The sequence below is a fragment of the Betta splendens genome, chromosome 4, assembly GCF_900634795.4.
Source record: "Betta splendens chromosome 4, fBetSpl5.4, whole genome shotgun sequence".
Lineage (NCBI taxonomy): Eukaryota > Metazoa > Chordata > Actinopteri > Anabantiformes > Osphronemidae > Betta > Betta splendens.
In genome coordinates this window covers 23,493,286-23,516,995 of record NC_040884.2, presented here as the reverse complement: position 1 = coordinate 23,516,995, position 23,710 = coordinate 23,493,286, and the positions used below count along the sequence as shown (strand labels likewise).

The 23,710-nt window shown below is 45.5% G+C and overlaps 3 protein-coding genes across 5 annotated transcripts; 1 reads left to right on the top strand and 2 right to left on the bottom strand.

The window, feature by feature from the left end:
* Positions 1 to 651: 651 nt before the first annotated feature.
* On the bottom strand, positions 652 to 4,217 carry LOC114853964 (transmembrane protein 200C-like). Of its 2 annotated transcripts, none has more exons than XM_055507701.1 (5): positions 3,563 to 4,217; positions 3,304 to 3,484; positions 2,913 to 3,132; positions 2,701 to 2,837; positions 652 to 2,323 (listed from the first exon to the last, which is right to left on the bottom strand). In XM_055507701.1, the coding sequence occupies exons 2-5, from the start codon at positions 3,408 to 3,410 to the stop codon at positions 1,390 to 1,392; spliced, it is 1,398 nt and encodes a 465-aa protein (XP_055363676.1). In that variant the 5' UTR covers positions 3,411 to 3,484; positions 3,563 to 4,217; the 3' UTR covers positions 652 to 1,389. The 2 variants fall into 2 exon arrangements, with proteins under 2 accessions (XP_055363676.1, XP_029003751.1); XM_029147918.3 differs by having other exon boundaries at positions 3,884 to 4,203.
* A 509-nt stretch (positions 4,218 to 4,726) lies between these two features.
* Positions 4,727 to 13,259, bottom strand: LOC114853955 (lethal(3)malignant brain tumor-like protein 4). Its single transcript, XM_029147899.3, is given in 19 exon segments — positions 4,727 to 6,066; positions 6,068 to 6,192; positions 6,389 to 6,451; positions 6,554 to 6,723; positions 7,766 to 7,839; positions 8,238 to 8,318; positions 8,414 to 8,542; positions 8,632 to 8,731; positions 8,878 to 8,992; positions 9,063 to 9,173; positions 9,284 to 9,369; positions 9,479 to 9,555; positions 9,743 to 9,885; positions 9,971 to 10,062; positions 10,128 to 10,263; positions 10,585 to 10,689; positions 11,062 to 11,147; positions 11,825 to 11,885; positions 13,094 to 13,259. Coding segments are annotated over 19 exon segments (1,959 nt in total). The 5' UTR covers positions 13,172 to 13,259; the 3' UTR covers positions 4,727 to 5,939.
* Positions 13,260 to 23,690, top strand: LOC114853951 (rho GTPase-activating protein 18-like). Of its 2 annotated transcripts, none has more exons than XM_055507697.1 (15): positions 13,260 to 15,104; positions 16,405 to 16,580; positions 16,649 to 16,869; positions 16,948 to 17,059; positions 17,433 to 17,677; positions 17,928 to 18,090; positions 18,658 to 18,749; positions 20,469 to 20,546; positions 20,680 to 20,833; positions 21,091 to 21,173; positions 21,343 to 21,558; positions 21,659 to 21,751; positions 21,828 to 21,955; positions 22,154 to 22,191; positions 22,287 to 23,690. In XM_055507697.1, the coding sequence occupies exons 1-15, from the start codon at positions 14,989 to 14,991 to the stop codon at positions 22,367 to 22,369; spliced, it is 1,998 nt and encodes a 665-aa protein (XP_055363672.1). In that variant the 5' UTR covers positions 13,260 to 14,988; the 3' UTR covers positions 22,370 to 23,690. The 2 variants fall into 2 exon arrangements, with proteins under 2 accessions (XP_055363672.1, XP_029003727.1); XM_029147894.3 differs by having other exon boundaries at positions 21,635 to 21,751.
* Positions 23,691 to 23,710: the final 20 nt, after the last annotated feature.

Genomic DNA, 23,710 nt, shown 5'->3' with positions numbered 1-23,710 from the left:
GCATTAGTCCACTGTGTTTTCTGAGGTCCAAAGTCAACACAGCTGTAGACCAGGAGGTTTTAGAGACCTTCATGCTTCCTGCCCATGCAGATTTCATTTCTCACAGGGCTAAAGCTACAGTACCAGTACCTGGTTTAAGGACCATGGGGTCCCTGTTTTTAACCCGACCTTAACCTCAGAAAATCTATGGGGTATTGTGAAGAGGGAGATGCAATATGCCAGACCCAACAATGCAGAGCATATCAGAGCAACCTGGGCTCTCATACAGTAACACTTGAGCAGTGCCACAGACTGATGGAATCCATGCCACGCTGTATTACTGCAGTGATTCAGGCAAAGGAGCCCCAACAAAGTATTAGTGCTGTACATTACTTTTCATGTTCATACTTTTCAGTTGGCCAAGATTTCTAAAAGTCCTTTCTTTGTATTTCTGAATTTGGAGTTTTCATTAGTTGCCAGTTATAATCATCACAATTAAAAGAAATAAACATTTAAAATATATCAGTCTGTGTGTACGGAATTATTAGAATACACAAGTTTCACATTTTGAATGAAATTAGTGAAATAAACCAACTTTTGATCATATTCAAATTATTTGACGACCCAGTCTGTTGAACGTCTCTCTCCACATTGACAATAATAACAAAAGACTTGAAAACAAAGGTCGAATTGTGCTTTATTAAGATTTACTGAAGATGAGCAGGACCTGACTGAACCCAACTCTGTCTGAGATAGCCCAAACACTACGAAACCCAGGACTCATGCAATCAAATGACAGAATCAGTGCTGCTGGATGAACCTGGGGGCCCTCAGGGTCCGGGCCCTTTTTACCCTGGAGGTAAAAAAGCTAGAGGTTTGGCTGAAACATGCAGAACTAGCAATTGGACCCTGAGCTACTGAGGTCGTTAATGCATATTTGTATGGACCTCAGCAGATAAATGCATTCATTGACAGAGCACAGAAGATTGTAATGAATAGGGATGCACTGGTTCTGATCCTGATCATATCTGTGCGTGTGTTGCAGAGTTAGTATTTATCACTGTTACCCAGTAAATGCAGCATCAGTGCTGAATGCACAGGATAAACTGCAGTTGAATGTTTCCCACACTGATGATTCACTGAGTTTCATGAATCCATGGGTTTAACATCCAGTGTCCTCTCAGCCGCACCACATCACCTCCACTAAGCCGGGACGAGACACAGTCACAGCTCCACATTAACAGTGAACTCATCAGGTGGGTCTGTAGGAAGCAGGAGAGTCCGTCCATCGAGTCCGGTGTTGGAAGACTCCTTATTGCTGTAGGTTCACCACCAGGTCCCCAGAACCTGTTTGTGATCCTAAGTCTTAAGCGCTAATCCCGTCATTCACAGAATCAGCTCCTGGAATGGTCAGCCTGTCTCTACCTGAGAGATCATCCTCCGTTTGTCCCTTCCTTGTGATGTCACAGAGCATGATGACATCATCTCATTTGACTCAAACGATTCGTCCTCCCTGCTCATCAGTTTGCTGTAACCGGAGACACCGCCTCCGGTCGGCAAACTGCGCCTCCGACATGGGGGGGCTGGCATGGGCGAAGATGAGGACAGGAGGTGAGACAGGGATGAGAGAGAGAGGTGGGAGGGGGTGAGGGAGGAGCAGGACAGGAGAAGCAGGGTCTGGGAGAGGCTGGGGGAGGAGGAGGATGCCGCTGAGGGCAACTCCTGCAGGGCTCTGGCTGCGGGTGAGGCAGAAAAGCACAGCGGCGGGGGTGGACATGTGTTCTTGTCTGTGTCTGCCGACCCCTCCCCACCTCCAGCAGACACCCCCTCAGCCCAAGCAGAGTGCCTCCTGCGGGGGGCGGCGGGTCGTGGGCGGCACAGGGGTAAAGTGAAGGAGTTGAGGGTCACCGTTGGCAAAGATGGGGGAGGGGGGCTGAAACGTGGAGGCAGGGACAGTCTGTGGGAGGTGGCATCCGTGCAAATACTGTACACGGCCTCACCTCCACCTCTGCTGCTGCCAGGTGATGGTTGCCTTGACCACTCCCCCTCTGTCCCTCCCTCCCTCCTGCTCATCAGCGACGCGGGGTACGCCTTAGGTTTGGTCTCCAGGCTTTTTGATTGGACGTAGTTGACAAGGCCATTAAGGGGATTGGCTGAGGAGGGAGCGTGGGGTTTGCGGAGGCCGTGAAGGTCAATGACAGTGGAGTAGATGTCCCGCAGGTTGATGACCTTCGTCTTCTTGTCACGATTCTCGTGAAGCACAGCATTTGCACAGATGAAGAGGAAAATACCGATCCCCATGATGAGAGGGCCGAAGACCTTCAGCCTATCAGAGTAGAGGTACCTGTGGAGACATTTTAACACAGAGGTACCAGTTAACATGTTTAACACGGCCAGTCAGAGCACAGATGTCTGTAGGGATATTCAAACACTCCCAAAGAACGATGAAGTTTTGACAGAAGGAACAAACAGGCCACATCACGGAGCGCAGTCCAGAAACTTGAGGAAGCATTGGAACACAGTGAACCTGAAGATATTGACTATGACAACCTTTACCAAAACCCACCTATAGAACCACCACAACCAACATCAGGACTTGAAAATGTAAAGTGACTACTAGAACTACTAGAACACTACAGGGCATGTATACAAACAGGACCAGAACCGGCAGAGAGCAGGAACTGCTTGGACTCCTGTTTTCTGTAGTAGATGTTTATTTACCTGTCCAGAAAATCCTGCAGGAAGCTTTGTGGACCTTTCCGGGTCCCATTGACGTTGGAGGTGAAACTCTCATCTCCTCCTTCATTTGCTTCATTTCTGTGATCTCCTTCACCTTGATCCTCATTCCTCCCTCCTTCCTGTTAGTAAATTCAGAGACATGTTCAAACCTCTGCGTAGACGCCGATCTGCAGGTGTCTGTGATCGGTCATTACCTGAGCATCGGCAGGTGAGGTCATAGAGCTGATGGAGGACACTGATGCCATTGCAGTGCCCTCCTGTGGCTGAGAGCTGAAGAACAATCCATCTCTAGGCCAATAACCCAGAGCTGCCATCACCACTCCCACAACCAGCACCAGGATCCCGAGGGCAGCCACCAGACCCGAGACCGAACATAGCTTTAACTTCCCCTTCACCACTACAACCTCGCTCCTCCTGGGGCGGGACAGGTTACAGACAGAGAAAGGAGATGATTTTCAACTTTGATGAGGTCTCTCAGGTCAGCTTGTGGTTAGTGAAGGTCCAGTTCAGTTCTAATTTAATTTTGCTCCCCTGGCGCTGCTGGTTTCTTCAAATACAATTTAAAAAGACAGAGAGTTACTGTACCTCTTCTTTTTGGTCTTCCTCTTGTGTGTCTGCGGTTTGTGTGGTTTGGACCTCAGGGAGTCCTGGCGCCGGGCATTAATTCTCAAGAGGCCGCCTGTCGCTATCATCACCGCCCTCCAATAAGACGACGGCTCAGTGGGCTAAGCCTCGCTGCCTGCACCTCACCTGGATCACTCACTTCCTGCACAGACAGACAGACTGTTCTACCCGGGCTTCCTCTGATCCAAGTCAGAGTCTGTGTGCTGAATGAATAATGAACCTGTCGTATCCAGGCAATGCACTACGTCTCCCAGCATGCTCTGCAGCTCTTCCACACATTCCAATGATTGTTTGTCTGTGCTGCTTCCACAAAAACACACATTCTGATCAATACGGATGAATACAGATTCATGCTAGTCAATATAAATCAGCACTGAGCCCTGCTCACGGGTTCTGAATGGTCAGTTCTGATCCGTTTGCAATCAACACATACACAAAGCACGAACACCACAGCACAACCGACAAGACTAAACCGAAAACCACAATAAAATCAACACAGCACAACAGAAGCCGTGAACGTGTCAGAAGGATTTGTCCTCACAGCGGCTGTCGCTCCATCTCCTCTTCTTCCCTCTCCTGCAGCTGCGATGCTCAGATCTCTCTTTATTCTCGTCTCCTCCGACAAACCCCCCCACCCCACCCCCCCATTTCTCTCTCTCTCCTCAGCGACTCTGCAGCTACGTTTACATATATTCAGTCTGCAACACAAGGACATGCAGGGAGAGAGAGACAGGTAGGGAGTGAAACAGATAGCTAGAGTGAGGCAAGTAGGGAGAGAGCGAGAGAGAGGCAGGAAGGATAGAGAGACAGGTAGGGACAAAAGAGAGATAGGCAAAAAGAGAGAGAGAGACAGTTAAAGAGAGACGTTGGGAAGAGAGAGGTGCAAGTAGGGAGAGAGAGACAGCTAAGAAGAGAGAGAGAGCGAGAGAGAGACAGGTAGGGAGAGAGACAGGTAAAGAGAGAGACAGTCAGGCAGAAAGAGAGAGACAGGTAAAGAGATAGGCAGAAAGAGAGAGACACAGGTAGGGAGAGAGAGACAGGTAAAGAGAGAGATAGGCAGGCAGAAAGAGAGAGACAGACACAGGTAGGGAGAGAGAGACAGGTAAAGAGAGAGATAGGCAGAAAGAGAGAGACAGACACAGGTAGAGAGAGACAGGTAAAGAGAGAGATGGGCAGGCAGAAAGAGAGAGACAGACACAGGTAGGGAGAGAGAGACAGGTAAAAAGAGAGATAGAGGCAGAAAGAGAGAGAGAGACAGTTAAAGAGAGACGGGTGGGAAAAGAGAGATGCAAGTAGTGAGAGAGAGACAGGTAAGAATAGAGAGAGGCAGGTAGGAAGAGAAAGAACGAGACAGGCGTGATAAAGACAAACAGGTCAATCAGTCTTCAACATTGGATCAAAACTTTATTAATCTATTCAAAGATTTTCATAAACAACAAAGACAAACTGAATATAACATTAAAACAACAATTCATCAGCTGAACTGTGGAAACCTGAGGGAACACAGGCCATGCCCCTTGTTGTCCGGGGGCAGAGTCAGAGTCAACTTTCTGTTAGGTTGGACTGAAGTACAAATATATATATATATATATATATATATGTTTAAAATAGAATCTGCAGTAGATAACAATACATACCAATAGATATTCTGTATAGCACTATAATAAATTTATAAATATAAACTCATCCTAAAGAGCTTCAACAGCATCTTCACAGAGTGACCAATCACAGCACAGGACCTTTAGACGACATCACCATTCACCTGACACATGTGCCAGATGTCCATACAACACATCAGCATGTAGTGAGAGGGTCAGAGACGGCAGATCAGCAGGAAACGCTGTCACGTCACCTGTCGTCATAAACATTACTAGAAAAACACAAGCTACGAACCTGTTAATGAACATTTCATTAAATGTTCTGACGACATCGTGTCTAATGGGTTTTTCTCTTTACTTTTGCATTTCGCTTTATTCTCTAATTTCTAGCCCAGTTTTTCCCTCTTATTAATGAAAGGTTTAATTGAAAGCAGATTTAATTTCTGTCCTGTTGTGTTTACTGCTGTTTTCACAGGACGTCAGACTGATTGAAATGACAAAAGTTTTTTTATACAATTACATTTGCATAAATTCTATTACTGGTTTTGAGTTTGAAACCTTTGCAGATTATTGTCAGGGAATATAATAATAAAATAATAATGGATCTGGACATGCAGCTGCACTAAAAGGTGCATGTGCTTCAACTTATTTTCATTAATCAGGGATTGAATCATTAATGTTACAGCAATTTTATGTCCCTGCTGTGTTTATTTCTGCATGTAAATGTATGCTGTGTTTTCAGCAGCCACGTTTATTCGTTTACTGTACAGCTTCATTTTGTTGTGACGTACAGGTTCTGCTTCCTGACATCTGACCTCTCCAGTGTGAAATTATCAACACATCTTAGAATTCTTTGCATACTTGTTCTGGTTGAGTCCAGTCTGGCCCGATACGCACCAGCATTAAGCACCGCCCCAGTTCTCAGGTTCACAGTACATGCTTGTCTCATGTCCAACATGTCGTGGCAAATTCGACACGCTGAGAGAAACTCACCTGAGATTATTGTTGCGACATCACATAGAAAAAGTGTGATTGGGGTGTAAAGCGCGCCCCTCCTGCAGATTGAGGGAGAGGCAGAGTCCTGAGCTCAATGTCCTCAGCTTGTGATTGGCTCCTGTCTTTGGCTCCGATCTTTGGCGTGTTTGAACATCAGGATAGAGTTGTAGATCTTGAGGGCAGGACCGAGTTTGATCGACATAATTCTGACAATGTCGCGTTGGGTGAGCAAGAGGAAGGCCCGCCCATCAATTTGCTAGACAGACAGAGTTGAGATCCAAACAAATCACAGTAAGATTACAGTGGCGTCCTGCCCCCCCACCCCCTACAGGAACATTTGTTAACATGGCAGACCCAGATAGACCTGCTCAGTTCTACATGTGTGAACCAACACATATGATTCTGTGGAGCCGGCATTTAAAAACAGAAGGAGCTTAATGTCATTGCCTCACCTCATCTCTGAACTGTTTCCCCTGATCCTCACAGCCGGGGAGAGACTCAATGAAATCTGACACCTATTTTGAAACATACAATTTAGGAAGAGAGAGAACCAGACAGATGAGGATGACTAAGCTCCCACATAGTTCACAGCCTCACTACTAGGAGAGAGAGATGACCTGCTGGACGCTCCAGTGCTGGACGGTCTCCGCGTGGACGCCTGCTACTCCTGGCAGCAGTTTGCGGTGTTGTTCCCAGCAGAGTGACAGGTCACGGCCGGGCTGTGCAGACATGGCCGACAAGAAGACAGACTGATGCAGAGCAGCCTGGAGACTGGACTCTGGTGCTGCTGGATACACAGAGTCGCCACTTATTCTCATAGGTACCTAATGGTTTAAGCTGCTTCATTTTAGCAACCCAGTCATCACATCATAACCACAATCCAAAGAACTGCCGGGACACTCAAGCTTTTAGAAATAAAAGTCAGGATGTGAGTTTCCTGATATTCCCTGCACTTCATTTCTTTATCCGCCAGTGTCACAAGTGTTGACGAAATCACCACAGACATAACTGCACATTTTCTCCTCATAAAGGGCACAGATTAAATCAAGGATCAGCATCATCAGATCAACATGTTGTTTAGTAACCTTTAGCGCCTTAAAACCAAACCCTGGTTCAGAAACCAGACAAATTAAAACATTAGAGACTAAAACAAAGAGTCAGTAGAAGACCAGCAGCGAGACAGGACTCAGAAGCTGCAGATCACACGCAGAACAACCAGCATGGCTGTTACCATGGTGACCTGTTGTCATGGAAACAGCACTTCATCTGCCTACTGTTGCCCTGGAAACACAGTGAGGAGGCAGAGGGAGGATGCAGAGTGTTTTTCTCATGATTCATACAGTTTTATGTAAGAAGCCACGTAAACCGCTTCTTTTACACTGAGTTCGTATGTGGGTCGGTTCTGGCTGTGTAAAGTTATTGGAACATGTGCATTAAGAAAGAACCTGCGGCAGTTCACAGGACAGTTGTGACTGAAGGTCAGTTCACTGGGCGGTGTTCTTTACCGAGTCTGTAGCTCAGTATGTGACAGCTCCGTCTGCTGGTTTTTGCCCATGAGACGTCCATTTGTTCTATATGGAGCCTCAGAGATGTTAATCAAGTATCTGAGAGTGCGAGCTGAGCTAAGACCAGTGGCTTTATATCCAGGGGTTGAGTCTGGGACCTGGATGAATACGTTGTGTTTTCAGAGCAACAACAGTGGAACATCGCCTCACCCCTCCTGGTCCACTGCAGCAGGACCTGCAGGTTCCTGCAGCTGCTAGTGCTCTAGTGCTTTAGTCAAATCTGACATCAGCAGTTTCCTCAGAAACACACACACAGTGCAGTACCTGGTCTCAAGGCTGTGAGCTGAACCTCCTCCTCTTCCTGTTTCACATGCAGCAGTTTGTTTTGCTGGGTCAGTCTGTGGGGGTAAACAAAGCCATGTTCTAGAGTTAGTAATGATCTAAACTGGACTAGTGTAAAATAATAATAATAATATAATTATGAACAGCCCTTTGGACTGACTTTGTCTGACTTTGAGTGTTTGTCCGTTGTGTAGCTGTGACCAGCTTTGGACCACTTTGTTTCGGTCTGTGTGGACAGTGAAGCTGACCAGGACCAGCATATAGAGCATGCCAAACTTTGCGGCTTATACAGAAAGTCCCTGTATCTTGATTTTAACATGATCCAATTTTATGAAGTCAACAAACTGCCACTGTTGTGCATGACAAGAAAGACCATGTGGGATGTCTGAATGCAGATGAAGCTCAATGAGCCAATCATAGCTCATGTGCTCGTTTGTCTCTGTGCCTGTCTCACCCATCAGTGTATCTTCTTCTCTTTCCCAGAGGAAGCAGCAGTGTCTCGTCTCTGGGCTCCACTTTTAGGACTGTTGCTTCTCTGTACATCAGAGGGGTACAAAGTATGAGAGAGAAGGGCGAGGTAATAAAAATACAGGTGGGTAGTGAGATAGTCACATAAGTAAACAGGGTTACCTGTCTGATTGCTTGTCATGGTGATCCACCGTGACAGGTACAAGGGTGACAACTTTTTCTCCTCCAAGCCTGTCAGGAAGGAGCACCCCCTTCCTCACATTAATGTCTGAGTACGGACAACCAAAGGCACTGAGAGAGCGAGGCGGAGAGAGAGACAGGCTCAGAGTTTAAAACACCACTCAGCAGATTATTCAGATATGTAGTGGGGTGAGCTTTACCTGTGGTGTCCGGTGTATTTGGCTCCCTTGATGTGTCCAACTCCTCTGCAGCCTGGAGTGGGACACACACCCTGAGTGGGGGTGGACAGGGGGGTGGAGCCTGTATCACACACAGAATAACATTTAATGAATGATACATTACACCTGAGCTACATGTCTTTCTCTGACCTCGCTTTCCCTGTTTTGTTCTCTAACCTGTCTCTCTCCCTCTGACCCGTCTCCCTCCTTCTGACCCGTCTGTCTGACCTGCCGGGGGCTCCAGAGGGTGTCCTGTGCGCTGACACCATCCCACAGGATGATGGTCACTCAGGTCGCTGTCACACCACACGTCAAACTGCTCCGACCAACCGTCGTAGTGCACCTGCGGGTAGACACATGAACACACAGGTGGGCGGCGGCTGGCACGCAGGTACAATGCAGGTGAGCAGTACCTTTATCCTGTAGTCGTCTCTATCTGCCACGGTGGCAACACGAATCAACATCGGGTTCCTCCTGTCCACAGCCTCTAGCCTGTGGTTGACCTGGAAACTGTGTGGAGCTCTCTGATCAGATAGAGACACGCAAACACTTGTCAATCATCACCAACTGCACCAATGTGACCATGTTCTCTCTAGCTCCTCCTATCGTCTCCTCCACTACCTCTCCCCCTCACCAGCGTAAAGATTGAGCTGGGAGCAGCAGTAGAACCAGTTTCCAGCAGGTATTCGTCCCACACAAAGTTCTCTGGGTTGGGATGACCTGAAAAAAGGTTTTAATTATCTGTTGGTATGAAAGATTAATGGAAACCAAAGCACATGTAGTAAGTGCTGGCCACATTAATTTTTGTGTGTAGAAATATTGCATGTACCCCGAGGTGCTGTCAGGGGACGTCCGTTTTCTTCACACCAACCAACAGGATGGATGTATGGGCTGCTGCTGTCGCACCTGTTCCATCAAATCAACACAACATCATCTGATCAGGAACCTGATCATTAAATGTGTCAACAGTCAGTGCACTGTTACCACCACTACTGCCCCGGGTACAGCTGCTGCTGCATACAGCCGCTATGATTATTTCACTATAACTACTATTAGTACTAATGCCAGTTTGCCTGCCACCTGTCTGTCTCACCAGTAGTCGTATGTGTCGTCCCAGTTGTCAAAATGAACCAGGAATTGGCCATCAGCAACCCCAGCAACAGTAGCAACACAGACAAGTCCGGGATTCTTCTTGTCAACAGCCTCCAGTTTCATCCCCACCCTGAACCCACACTCCTACAAAACAAACCAGAGAGACAGATGGGTGTACATTGAATGACGTGAGCAGGTGGACAGACACACAGGTGTACTGGATACTAACTGTAGTGCGAATGGTGAATAGGGTTGCTGGAGCAGCACAGGTGCCAGTGGACTGGAGGTAGGTCTCCCATTCAAAATCTGCCTCACAGTAACCTGTAGAAAGAGGAAGAGTGAGTCTACGCGTTTAAAGATGAGACCATGCTCACCTTTAGGCTCACCTTTAGGTGGGTGGAGCTTGTGGTTATGTTCTTTGCACCAGCCTGGTGGTTTGATGTGTGCCGAGTCCATGTTCACCCAAAAGTCATAACATTCTGAGTATCCATCAATATGGAGACGAAGCCGACAGCCAATCACCTGGCAGTTAGAAAGACAGGTGAATGACCTGCCTGAGGTGGCACGAGTGTGTGTGTACTTGTACTTGCATCGAAGTGAGAACCAAAAAAGGTATTTTCCTACCACAGTGAGGACATTTTGTCCGGTCCTCACTTATTTGAAGGCCTAATTGAGGGTGAAGATGTGATCTAAGGGCTGAGGTTAGAGTTTTGATTCAGACTAGAGCAAAGGTTAGACGTCTGTCTTTAGTTGTGATGGTTAGGGTTAGGGGCTGAGGAAGGCATTATGTCAATGGAGGTCCTCAGTTCCATGGAAGTACAAGGATGTGTGTGTGAGCATTACCTCAGCAACTGTCAACACACAGAACATGGAGGGGTGCAGCGGGTCGACACCTTCCAGCTTCATCCCAACTTTAAAACCATTTTTTTTACTGGGATAAGACTGGCACTGAGAGGCAGACAAGTCAGAATGTGAGACAGGTCACAGACGAGAGAATGAGACTATTGGATGCAATGTGCTTGGAACAATCCAGAGCCTGGATTGGATTTGGACAGGGATGTGTTCCTGTGTGTGTTACCTGTGTGTGTCCATAGTGTTACCTGTGTGTGTTCCGTAGTGTTACCTATGTGTGTCCCCCATAGTGTTACCTGTGTGTGTTACCTATGTGTGTGTTACCTATGTGTGTGTTACCTATGTGTGTGTTACCTATGTGTGTCCCGCATAGTGTTACCTGTGTGTGTTACCTATGTGTGTCCCCCATAGTGTTACCTGTGTGTGTTACCTGTGTGTGTCCCCCATAGTGTTATCTGTGTCTGTTACCTGTGTGAACACTGCCAAAGGAGCAGCTTCAGCTTTCTGTTCATTCAGGTACTGCTGCCAGGACCAGGAACGTCTTTTCACACTCACTGAACACATAAACACACAGTGAGTTTAAGGTTTGAACTTTATAAACCCTAAAAAAAACTCAGTTTAGTTGTTTTTGGTTTTAACTGAAATTTTTATTTAAAATGTAATTGCTAATATTATATGTTAACCTTATTTGTTAGTTTTGTACATTGGATTACGAATAGTTCATATTTTGTAGTAGCTTAATTTAAACTGAACAAACTGAATGTCTCTTCCTGAGTTACCGCTCTGCTGTTCCAGGGATGGGACTTATGACCAATTTACTATGAAAAGTCTTTATACTTTCAAAGTACATGAGGGTGTGCAGGAAGCAGCCAGATTCCAGTTCTATAAGTGGCTCATTTAACACAAGAAGATTGTCTCAGCAGTGGTTCATTGAAGTTTATTATGAGGTTAAAGTTATGAAGTTAAGAGGAGTTATTATGAGGTTTTAGATGGGTCAAACAGATCCTGTAGAAGAAGAAATATGAACCAACCAGCACCTGAGAACCTTCAAAACCAAGAATAAATCAAATATTTATAATCTCGGATCCAGTCCCCAGGAATCACTTAACACAACAGGAGAGTTACTGAGTAACATCACAGCGACATTAGAGAGACCTTAGTTACGGCTGATGTCTCTGTATGCATCTGGCACTAACTAATGATCCTCAGGTCTGCAGTGTGGGACCGTTACCTTGGGAGCTGTTGACCTTGTTCTTCATCATCTGTTCTTCTTTGTCTTTTAAGCTTTTTCTCTTTAGAGAAGAAGAAAGAACAAAAAGTGAAATAAAACAAGTAAACTTGAATACCCCCATCTGTTTCCTCTGGGCTGCAGGTCAGAAAAGCTGCTATAAAGACCTGGACCTGGCCCTGACCTGCTAAACTGAATTTAAGGGACATGAGTTTAGAGCTCTTTATATTTCAAACTGACTTTGTTTGATTCCTAACGTTCTGATAAGCTGTTTCTATGTGTTGGTGGAGTAGATGCAGCAGCACTGATAGGACGCCGGCTCTGCCCTCTTTGCCTGGTCTTCAGCATATTAGGATTTGTGAGGTGGACTATTTGGGGGACTTGAATGATAGGAATGCTAAGCAGCACACTAAAAAATTGGATGAAGCAAAAACCAGTATTTTTTTCACACATTTGGCACGTGAGCAAGTGTTCGAAGGCAGAACAGCTGGATTGTAATTTGATGTACACCAGCTCCTGTCTTCTCCTTCATGTCGACAGAAAACTGAGGAGTTGACAAATGGGTGGATGCGTCTGTGACGGAGCCAACATGTAGCAGACTAGGGGGAAAACCAAGTCACACTCACCATCTTCATTACGGCAGGAAACGGTCCCATAACAATATACTCACACTAACAGGAAATATCAAATTATCAGACTTCAAAACAAAAGCTTAAATCTACTTTCATGTTAACTCAAATCGCGAGTAATCGCTCATTGTCAATCATTTAATTTCAGACTCATCATAATTATACAGATACATCACTAAAAGTAAATATACAAATAAACACAAATTATTTCATGATTTCATGAGGGAATATTCTGCACCTGGACGGTTCTGTCAGTAATGGAAGGAACTGTTAGCACACAATAACATACATAGTATGTCTTTTGGAGTGACACTGCTTCAGTGGTGGACTGCCTGGATTCAGTAATACTTTATGCAGCAGAGGCATTATGTACAGTAAGTACATGCTGACCAAGCCCCCACACTCTTATTGTGAAAATCTCGGCGGAAGTGCACTACCTCCTACTTCTGAGAATTGACTCCGCTTCAATCAGGAAACAACAAACGGTTCAAACCGCCGGTGATCCACGACCTTTTCTGCCTGTCTCTGAACCCCGGAGGGCGGCTGTAACAGCAGCAGAGAGGCACCCAGAGATGCCAGAGAGGCGGGCAGAGCGAACCGAGAGGCTCCGGTGCCACTACCGGGACTTTAGAAAGAAACTTACCGTGAGAAATGATCTCGTCGTCGGCCTGCTGACAGCTCCACAACACGGAAATACAGAGCAAGCGGATTCAGTGCGCATGCGTAGAGCAAGGCGCAGGGGGTGTCCCCTAACTGCAGTAGAAAATCGCTCAAAAACTTAAAAAAAAAACCGTATTTTCCTTAAAGACAACATAAGTAAAACACGGGGTGTTAATGATTTACTCCGCCATAATTGATAATAAACTAGTTTTTATTCAGTTACAAACAGACATTGCTCTTATTCTGACACATAATATTTGATTTTGTATAGTTTAAATTTATACAAACAGATGTTTCCCTGAGAACCTTCAGTTTTGCAAGGTTGCAAGTAACAGCTGGGGTATCTGGGAGTTCACCTGGACGCCAGCAAGCAAGCTTCATGTATCTGCTGTCTGATGCTGTTATACTGTTTAAAGAACTGTAATTATTTGGGTCAATAATTCAAATAATGTGTATATGATAGAAGGGAACGGGTGCAAAGAAAACCAAGAAGCACTAGTAGTCTGTGAGCCCAGCGAATAATCCACCAGTGCTTAATAAATTGACTCAGTTGACTCAACTTAAATAATCAACCAACTGGGTGCGTTGGGTTTGTTGTTTAGTCAATAACAAACTGTCATATTAACCATTATGATCTCCATGGAATGTTTCCGGTAGATTCTCACAGGGTTCTTCCATTTTCCAAACTGCTGAATCCCATATGCGGGGTCACGGGGTGCTGGAGCCTAACCCAGCTGGCTATGGGTGAGAGGCAGGGTACACCCTGGATGCGTCGCCAGTCCATCGCAGGGCAACACATAGACAGACAACCATTCACACACACACTCTCACCTACGGGCAATGGAGACAGTCCAATCAACCTAATGCACGTCTTTGGACTGTGGGAGGAAGCCGGAGAACCTGGAGAGAAAAAAGAGGGAAAGAATGTACAAACTCCACACAGAAAGGAACTCTGGGAATCAAACCCAGAACCTTCTTGCTGTGAGGCAACGGTGCTACCCACCGCACCACCCATTTCTAACTTCTCTAAAGATTTATTCCATTTCTCATATGAACTGTCCTCCAGGTGACGACACCTTCACGGGATGAACTCGAAGCTCTAACACGGTTCAGAACAGTTTAAACCTGATCCTTTGGTAACACAAAACAATTCAGGTTGATGGTTGATCTCAAAAGAGCAGATTATACTGTAAACAATCAGTGCAGAGGGTTCACATACATCTGCAACAGCTGAGGTGCTACATGACATTCCAGATTGAAGCAGGTAGGTCTGGGGTTTTCATCCATCACCCTCTCCCCCATAGGCGCTCCAAGCCTGAAAACAAGCCGTGTTAAATCATAATCTCGCCCGGGGCACCAAAATGGCTGGGCCGGTCCTGCCATCATTCCTTCTGTTCACACTTACTCGAACAGTGCCTCTGGCAGCTAAGATGGTTTCCAATTTGGAACCCAACCCCTGGTCGTCCCTGTGACAGATGGAGGGGCAGATCACACTACCAAATCCTGCTGATGTGGCTTCATATGGAATGTGACACATGGCCCAGCACTTCTCTAACCAATCAACTAAGCCAGTGATGAGAAATGAGTGGTTAGCTTCCTCCTTGGAGCAGCTCTCAATTAGAAGAGATCTGAAGAGAATAAAGGTCACTGACACATCAAAGATCCAAGTACGTTATGTTTTCGAAGACAATGCTTTAAAACGGCTAAATGAAGACAACATGACTGCTTCAGACTAACAGACACTAAAAAAGGATGTCACCACGCGTTAGACACAGACTTCACATCCTCCCTTCTCCGCATGCTTTAAAGTGACATTAAACACACAGTACCACAAGCTTCATCAGACTAATAAGCTAAGCCTGGGCCACCTCCCAGTCTATGCTGGTGTTCAGCTACTGCTCTAAACTGGGAACCTCCCAGCCTCCTGTGGATCCTCCCTCCTCCTCTCCTTCTTCGCGCTCCTCACAGAAGATCGGCAGCCGGACTTACAGGAGGTGAGTTTGTTTCTGCTTCTTATATGACCACAATGAATTATCTGTAACTGCACAGAATCTGAGTCATGGGTTTCAGTTTGGTGAATTCATCTTTGGGTCTGGATCAGGTTTAGACAATTAGATCCTGGGAAACATATTCAGACCAGGTCTAGGTGAACTTTATAGAATAAAGAGGTTAAGGGAAGATTCCTGATTGGGATGATAACAAATCTCGACCCCATCCAGACACATAAGCTACTGTAAACATAGTCATCAATCATGACTTTGTCACCTTATTTGGTTGATTGTTGCAGCTCAGTACTCACAATCCAACTGAATATGATAAAACCCAAACTGAAATCCCATCCACATTTCCTTTGGAACTGGAGTGATTCAATATCTGGTTTCTGTTCCTCGGTGGTCAGGAATAGAAATATGGAAACTGCATCAGCTGTTAAAGTCTATTAATAAAACCTTAAGGTTCTGAGTTCAAACAGTGACAGGTTCTGTTTGCTGACTCCAGCTCAGATCTGGTCCACTTTAATAACAACAACAGTCACTGTTGTTATTGTGTATGTTTCATGGTTTTCAGTGTCTGTGTGCAGAAGCAGGAACCAGGTCAGATTTCAATCTGAAGACCTGAGTGAACACTCATCTCTTCAGCTTTCATTTCCTCCTAATGGAGTCAGAGCAGCAGCTAGCATTAGCCTGCATGCCGTCCGCTGGGAACCAGAACCATTAGGTCTGGGTCCCTCCCACACACCACCACATACTGATCAATATACGGAGGCAGGCCCACTTCCTATTTAGCCACTTCATTCATTTTTAAATCTGAGTTTAGATTTATACACAGCAGTTACAGTCTGAGTGTTCTGACATGAAATGATTCTGTATGTTGTTGGAACCACATGGGTCACAATGCGAATATCACGTTGGTGTTGAGTCAGGTAATGCTTTGAATCCTGATCCAGGATCAGCGGCCTCTGAACAGAACCCACCATGTATGTACCTTTAATTTGTCAGTGAAATTAAAACAACAATAAATCAGACCAAGCTAGAGATTATTACAAAGGTTCATTCAGTTTATTTCAATATCACTAATCACAATGTTAAGGGAAGTTTCATTAGGCGAAAATAAATTGGATATTGAGCTGAGAGATATTTGAAGCATATACTTATAATTATATGATAATAATAATATATGATTGTTTATCTTCTTAATAACATGAATTTTAATATTAAACTAAAACCAAAGTTAAACTGACACCAGAGATTAGAATCCATCACAATATGGATCTGTTGCTTCCTTTTGCTTTTGGAGGATGCTCTCATCTCCCCCGACCACCGATTCCTCCACCCTCCCTCCAAACCCCCACACAGTGATCTCTGACCCACGACATGTTGCCCTGGAAACCTACTGGCGCGAGGTTCACAGTATTGAAGAACAGGAGGGTGAACAAGAAGAGGAAGAGGAAGAGGAAATGAAGAGTTTGGATGGTGAGTTCAGATCATTAGAGTGATGGGTCGTCTTCCCGTGGCTTCCACGCATCTTTGTCTACCTGCAGAAGTGGAGATGGAGGAGGCGTGGCTTACGGAGGCGGGGCTATCATCACTAGTGAACAGCTCATTGGAAGCGGAGGAGCTGCCCCTGCCTGCTGAAGTTCTTGTGTCCACACTGACGAGGCAACAGGTTGCCACGGTGAAGAGGCGGCTGGACAACTACAACGAGACGCTGAGGAAGAGAAACAGGCAGCCAATCCGAGATGTTCGCGACATCTTCACCCAGGTGGGACACACCTGGAGATCCAATTCCAGGCTTTAAGAACAATTACTTGTCTTGACGAGTGTATAATGTGTATTTTAGCATGTGGACGAGGCAGGAGACCGGTGCCAGTCCCCACCCTGTCACCTTTCTGAACCAGCACCAAGTCGATACCACGCCTCCACCAAGACCATCCGCCGACACACTCACAGAGGTACGGAACCGCTCGGCCCGCTCATATAGAGTTAGAGGGTTCTGGGGAGCAGAGAAGTGGTTCTAAACTTTCAGGTCCACCAATGGCAATATATGGAGCAGTGATGTGAGATGCTTCTTGTGGACCTTTCTGTGTTACTGTTTCTTCAGCAGATCCATAGATCCTAAGCTCAGGGTTTCCCTAAGTGGTTCATTGCTTCATTGACTCTAGGGCATTTTACAGCTAGCTGTTTCTAGTGGACCAACTGGATGTGGCGCTCATGAGGTGGGATAGCAGTGATAAAGGTTCTGACAGTCCACTTCTAGCTGGTCCTTTGTTCAAGAATACTTGGACTTAGGTAACTTAAGTAAACAGCAGCTGTTTTTGTTTTCAGCTCGACCGACTCTTCCCACGTTTCTTTTTGAGGATCAACTACCTGAACACTCATCGTCCCCAACAAGCGCGCTCTCCCCAGCATTCCCATCCTCCCCTCCTCACTCACACCTCCCCCCCATCAGCCGAGCCAGGCGAGCTGATTGGCTGCTGCGGGAATGCTCTTACTCAGAAGGAGTGGCTGAACACAAAAGGGGCGGGGCTTGTTGGGACTGTTTCCATGGAGATGACAATAGTGACTTACCTGTGAGTTGGACTCCCTCATTTTACCTAGAGCTCCCATAATACTTTGGGGTTTTTAGTGGCGCCATAAGCGACGTTGAGCATTTGGTTTTTAGCTTCACTGCAAATCATGTTTTTCTTCTGCTACTGTTTCATGGGGTTAATTCTTTGGAGTCATCACAGACAATAATTTCCCCAGAAGGTGGAAATCACATGGTTTAGTTTCCCATTTCCCTATGTTATGAGTCTGAGGTGCCCTCTGTGTCTGTTGCAGTTCCTACCTGCCCCCCACCCTCAGGGTCTCACCTGTGCAGATGACCTGTCATCATGTGATCTCACACGCCTTGGGTTTATTTCCCACATTGAGCTCTCCACCTTTCTGCTCACTCTGGGTGTTCAAGCCAAACGTTCTCGACCACCACGTCGCAGGACCCGGGGTGCGTTTAATTTAACATCATGTTTTGAACCAAGACATAAAGCTCTGAAATAATAAATAGATTAAACCTAAGAAGCATTTGGTTAAAACAATCCCCAGGTAGTGTCCTGAAATCATCAAAGGTTCTGTTTAATGACAACTGGACCTCCAACCAGGTTTTTCAGCCTCGTGAATTCAGTAGATCCAAACATATGGCTAGTGATGTCGGTGGAGTCATCTGAGCTTCAATTGGATCCTACAGTAGGAGCTCGTTCCCACTCACACATGCAGCTGAACCATTTAAAATCTTGTGTTGACTTCCACAGAGCTTATACACCTGCTACTACTCGAGCCACTCAGACCCTGGTGAAGCCTTGTGAATGATGAACAGAACCTTTAGGATAAATGTGATCTGGAAGAATGAAAACCTTTGCAGACATTTGATCATATCAATTATTGTCAAGAACCAGTGTGATAGTCAGTTTTAGCTCCCTCCTCACCTGCTCATGTGTTTAAATAACACGTGGCATTCATCAAACTGAACATTCAACATGCGCCTGCCTCACTTTCCCACCCCTCTGTCTTTCAGACAGTGGCGTGTTTGGTCTTTCCCTGGACACGCTGCTAAAACACGACAGGAAGAAGTTCCCAGAAATCAAAGTCCCGCTCATCTTCCAGAAGGTAAGAAACACCCTGCCTCTCAGCTCTTCAGATTCCGTTTTCTAATAATGGTTTTCCACAACTGTGCAAAAAGATGTTTTCTAGCAAAGTCCAATCTAGGCTTTCTATTCTTGAGGCGTATGAGTGGTTTGCCTCTGCAGTGTACCCTCTGCATTTACTGTACAGTGCAGTCTTCTCTTTATGATAGACTTGGATATTCATACGAGTGTTGTTCACTTGAAGGGGTTTCTCTTCACCATAGACACGATTCTGCGATCATCCACCATTGTTTTTTTCCGTGGACGCCCATGTCTTCTTGCATTGCTAAGTTCATGAGTGCTTTCTTTATTTCAAAATGTACCACGCTGTTGATTTTGCCACTCCTAGTATTGTAGCAATTTCTTGCATGTTTTTTTCTGTTTTCTCAGCTCAATGATGATACATTTCACCTGCATGAAGATGTTGTCTGTTCACAGCAAAATCTTCAAAATGCAAGCACGACTCCTTTAATCAACTCCAAGCCTTTCATCTGCTTCATTGATAATGACATAATAAGGGAAAGGTTTTTCACATTTTTTGGCTTCCATCTCCTGGTTTGGCCAGCGGGGTACCTGATGACCTGATGCCTTCTGGGAGTTCTGTCCCCTCAGTCCTGGCTACCTTTCCTCTCCTTGCTATTGTCCGACCACACTTATCCAGTCCGAATGACATTCCGATGTCTTGGCTGTATATCCTGGTGGTATGTATCTGGGTATCAGCGAGTTGATGCCCTGCTTTTGGCATACAGCTGGATGTCATCCATATAGAGGAGGTGGCTGTTGGATGGGTTATTAGTAGTTGGTACCCGTAACTGGTATTTTCTCCATTGCGGGACAATAAAGGTATTCTATTCTGTTCTAACCAGTCTTGGTGATGATCTGGTTGAAGGGTTTTGGGCCTCTGCAGAACAGCAGCGGGGGCAGAGCATCTCCTTGGTATATGCTGCACTTGATATTGACTTGGGCAATCGGCTTGAAGTTGGCCTCTAGGGTGTTTTCCACTTTCCCATTGAGTTCTGGCTGAAGGTTCCTATAGGGTCCTGTTGATCTTGTATAGTTCCAAGCATTCCAGTAGCTGGTGTTTTGCTCCCCTGGTGTCACCAATTTCTTTCTGGGCACTGCTCATGTATTGTTTCCTGCTCATGTATTGGTTCCTGCTCATCTTGGCTGCGTCCATGGAGGAGCTTCCATGTTGTGCAGCGGCAGGTTATGGATGGGAGTGCTCCCTTCTGGGGTCTTCAGGTTTAGGACTGCCACTAGCAACTTGTTCATATGCGTTATATATATATATAAACTATAAATAATTTAGGAAATGTGTTCCATGTCAGACCTTAAAGAAGCTAATGCAAAATGAGTTTTCAACATTTGCAAACAGCTGAACATTCCTGATCTACTCAGTTAAATAAATTTAGATGTAAGACAACGGACCTCATAGCAGCTGTCCGTATTCACTTCTGGTTTACTATTTCATTGGATCCTGGTCTGTGTTTGCTACGAGAAGGAAACCACTGACATTAGTGAGAGATCCGTGAGACCTGAGCCGACGGCAGCGTCAGGCTTCATGTTTCACATGTTGTAGAATGAACTAATGAATGATGACGTTTCAGACAGAGCTGATTAATCATAGTAGAAGTGAAATGATCTACGCGTTAGATTGCTTTAATAACGATTCCTTTAACACGTTCCTGTGTTTTGTGGCCAGTTGATCTTTGTTTTGGAGCAGACCGGCCTGCAGACAGAGGGCATCCTGAGAATACCAGGCTCCGCTGTCAGACTCAAGGTGATGCATGACTCCACCACGGCTGTTTACACTTCGAACCATGAGACTCACAACCTTAGTGGAACAGACACGAATGGACCAAACCTTGTGTGCACATGAAACAGGAAGCTGTCTCCCTGTCTGTCTTCTATAGTACCTACGTAGAGAGGTGGACCGGTGTGGAGCAGGCTTCGACTGGTCTGCAGTAAGGCAGGTGGAGGCTGCAGGTTTGCTAAAACTTTTCATCAGAGAACTGCCAACTCCTCTGCTGACACACACTCACCTGTCCACCTACCGTGCTGTTCTGGGTACGTCCGTGTGTAGATATGTGCTCTTTAACGTGAAAGAAGCCAGAGCATTACGTCCCAGTTCAAGTTACTCTGTACATGTCTCTTGTTAACGTCCCATTGTTTTTATTTTTTAACAGCCTTATTTGATCTCATAATCCAGCCCCCAGCCCCAGAAGCACGCAGTTCTGGACAGAGCTGGTTTCCAGTCACTAGAACTGGCTTAACCAAGCCTGCCAGTAACAGAGAGGCACTTACAGCTCCTCCTGTCTCTGCAGGGATCCAGTCTGTAGTCCACCAGGTCCAGGCCCTGCAGCTGCTGTCCCTGCTCCTCCCTGAAGCCCACAGAAACACACTCAGAGTAAATGAGGCTTGTGTGGTCAAATCCAAACACAGCATCAGAGTAGTGCACCTTGAACTTATACATCTCTATGGTCTATGTATTTTATGTCTTTCTTAAATCTCCTTTATAACAAATAAACCTGTTTATAGGGTTACAGCTGATCTTGGTCCTCCTTCCTTTGTTGCAGGCCCTGCTGAGTTTCCTGAGAAAAGTGGTATGCCATCAAGACCAGAACCGTATGTCTTTGTGGAATGTCTCCATGGTGATGGCTCCCAACTTGTTTGCCTGTTGTCACCAAAGCAACAAACACTCTGTTGCCCAGCAACGGGAAGAGATGGAAGAGGCTGTGGGAGGGGCTCATTTGATCCAGCTTATGATCACACATCAAGACTTGCTGTGGACTGTGAGTGACATCAGCATCTCATTTTTCTGCAACATTGCTTCCTGTTTGTGACATCACTTTCTGCTGTCTATGACAGGTGCCCAACTTCCTGCTTTCTCAGGTCAGACAGGTGAATAAGGTGTCTAATCAGAGACAGTTCGGTCCGCAAAAGACAAAAAAACAGCCTGCCAGGAGAAAAATTGACAGGAACCAGGTGAGACCAGAACCAGTGATAACAGATACCCAGTCAGACCAGGACCATGTGCTGTCACATCGGTGTCTGTGTGCAGGTCACAGACCTGTATGACGGAGTGATCCGAGTCCACGCACCTTTGCACTCCAAAGTTTCCATGGCGATACAACTTGATGGACAGACGAGAGCCAGAGACGTCACTGCCCACTTCCAGTCAGAGAAAAGGTCTCTCTCTCTCTCTCTCTCACACACACACACGCACACACAGACTGTGCTAATACTCGGTAGAACTCGTTTTATCATAAATAATCCAGAGCAAGACCTTCTGCCCTTCAATATTAGTCATATGTGTATACAAACCCCATTGAAAATTGGTGAAGTTATCCTATAAATCTGTTCTCATCCTGTCTCTCTGTCCATCAGTCCTGTTCCAAGTCTGTATGAAGTTGGAGGAAACATCTGTGAGTCTTATCATCACACAGTCTTCTCCATCTAGACTTCTCTTTCACAAGGTTCTGATGTTAAAGACACTGAAATCTGTCTCTGTCTCTGTCAGGTGAGCGCCGTCTTCACCCAGACTGTGTCCTATTGGACGTTTATAGAGTTAATCCTCACTGTGATTGGCTGATCAAACCTTGACACTTAGACTTCCTCACCACTACCTGTCTTTTACATTACCTCCTTCCCAGTGTCTAACCAGATGTTCATCCCATCTATTCAACATCTGTAACTAACCACTGTTTCTGTCTCACCACCGAGAGTTCTCTTATGTCCCTGAATCACTCCTGTACTCACACTTGCACAACCTTTTGGGCTCCGGAGCACCAACCTTGGTACTGGTCATTCAGGTGTAAATGGCTTGACACAATTGAGTACACAATAGAACTGAATAGGACTGAACCACACCCCAAATGGTAGGGCCCAAAATAATACAGTGAAGACCATACATAATTATATAGAAAACCCACCAAGAGGCATCAAGACACAGTGGAGAGAAGGATCCCAGCAGAACCAGGCTCAGGGTGGGGCGTCATCTGCCTCCACTGGCTGAGAGAAACAGAACCCAGGAAGATACCACGACACGGAAAGAGGGAGACTGACAGAGAGGAAAGAGACAAAGTTCTGTTGGGAACATACTGTATGGAACTGAGGTTTTCACTCACCAGCTTGTCTCAAGCCTGGATCAACTGTCTTGTTTCTCTCAAAAACAAAATACGAACAAAGGCTATTAGGAGGTTTTGGGACATCCAGGATTTGATGTCTTTTAAACAACTTTGAATTTTGACGAGTTGATGTGTTTCATTTGGTTTCAAAGACATATAGCTGAGTATCATCTGCATAACAATTAAAATTAATAGAATGCTTCCTAATAATCTCACCTAGAGGGGACATGTATAGACTAAACAGTATTAGACAGAACCCTGTGGTACTCCAAACCTAGTCCTTGTGCATATGGAGGATTTGTTGTGAACATGAACAAACTAGAATCTGTTCAACAAATAAGATTTTAATCATCCCAGTGCTGTTCTTTTATTTCCGATGCCATGTTTAGAGGTGGCTTTTCTTTGTCCTCGTTTCTATAAAGATTAAAATAAGTTTTTATTATAAATGTGTTTACGAGTGTATTATTTAAAACATTGCTTTAGTGGGATTTATTGAGTTTCTTCTGTAGTTGTAGTTTTTAGACTTAGACTTAAACAGAACTGATACTGAACCAGTTATTAACCTGTCTCACTCAAGGAGCTCTAATCCAGGGTCCTGCCTCAACTTGGTCTCGACTTAAGTTTACCATTTTCTCTTTTTAACCTGTCTCACCAACTGCTGTAAACAACAACCAACAGAAGAGATCACCTCAAGAAATTAGTCTGATCAGTTGTATACTGATGTCAGATCAGCTGATGTTTTTCTGAATCCTCTTGTCTGTGTGAAAAGTTGATCCTAATAAAAACGTCAAACCTGCTGACGGTGTTCTGTCTCCTC

Excerpts from the sequence above, each read along its gene's own strand:
- LOC114853964 (XM_055507701.1), bottom strand. The coding sequence starts at position 3,410 with ATGATAGCGACAGGCGGCCTCTTGAGAATTAATGCCCGGCGCCAGGAC. Across the intron at positions 3,133-3,303 it reads AGGAAGACCAAAAAGAAGAG|GAGGAGCGAGGTTGTAGTGG; the intron begins GTACAGTAACTC and ends GTCCCGCCCCAG. Across the intron at positions 2,324-2,700 it reads CTGCAGGATTTTCTGGACAG|GTACCTCTACTCTGATAGGC; the intron begins GTAAATAAACAT and ends ATGTCTCCACAG.
- LOC114853951 (XM_029147894.3), top strand. The coding sequence starts at position 14,989 with ATGCTGGTGTTCAGCTACTGCTCTAAACTGGGAACCTCCCAGCCTCCT. Across the intron at positions 15,105-16,404 it reads GGCAGCCGGACTTACAGGAG|GATGCTCTCATCTCCCCCGA; the intron begins GTGAGTTTGTTT and ends TTGCTTTTGGAG. Across the intron at positions 17,678-17,927 it reads ATGACAATAGTGACTTACCT|TTCCTACCTGCCCCCCACCC; the intron begins GTGAGTTGGACT and ends TGTCTGTTGCAG.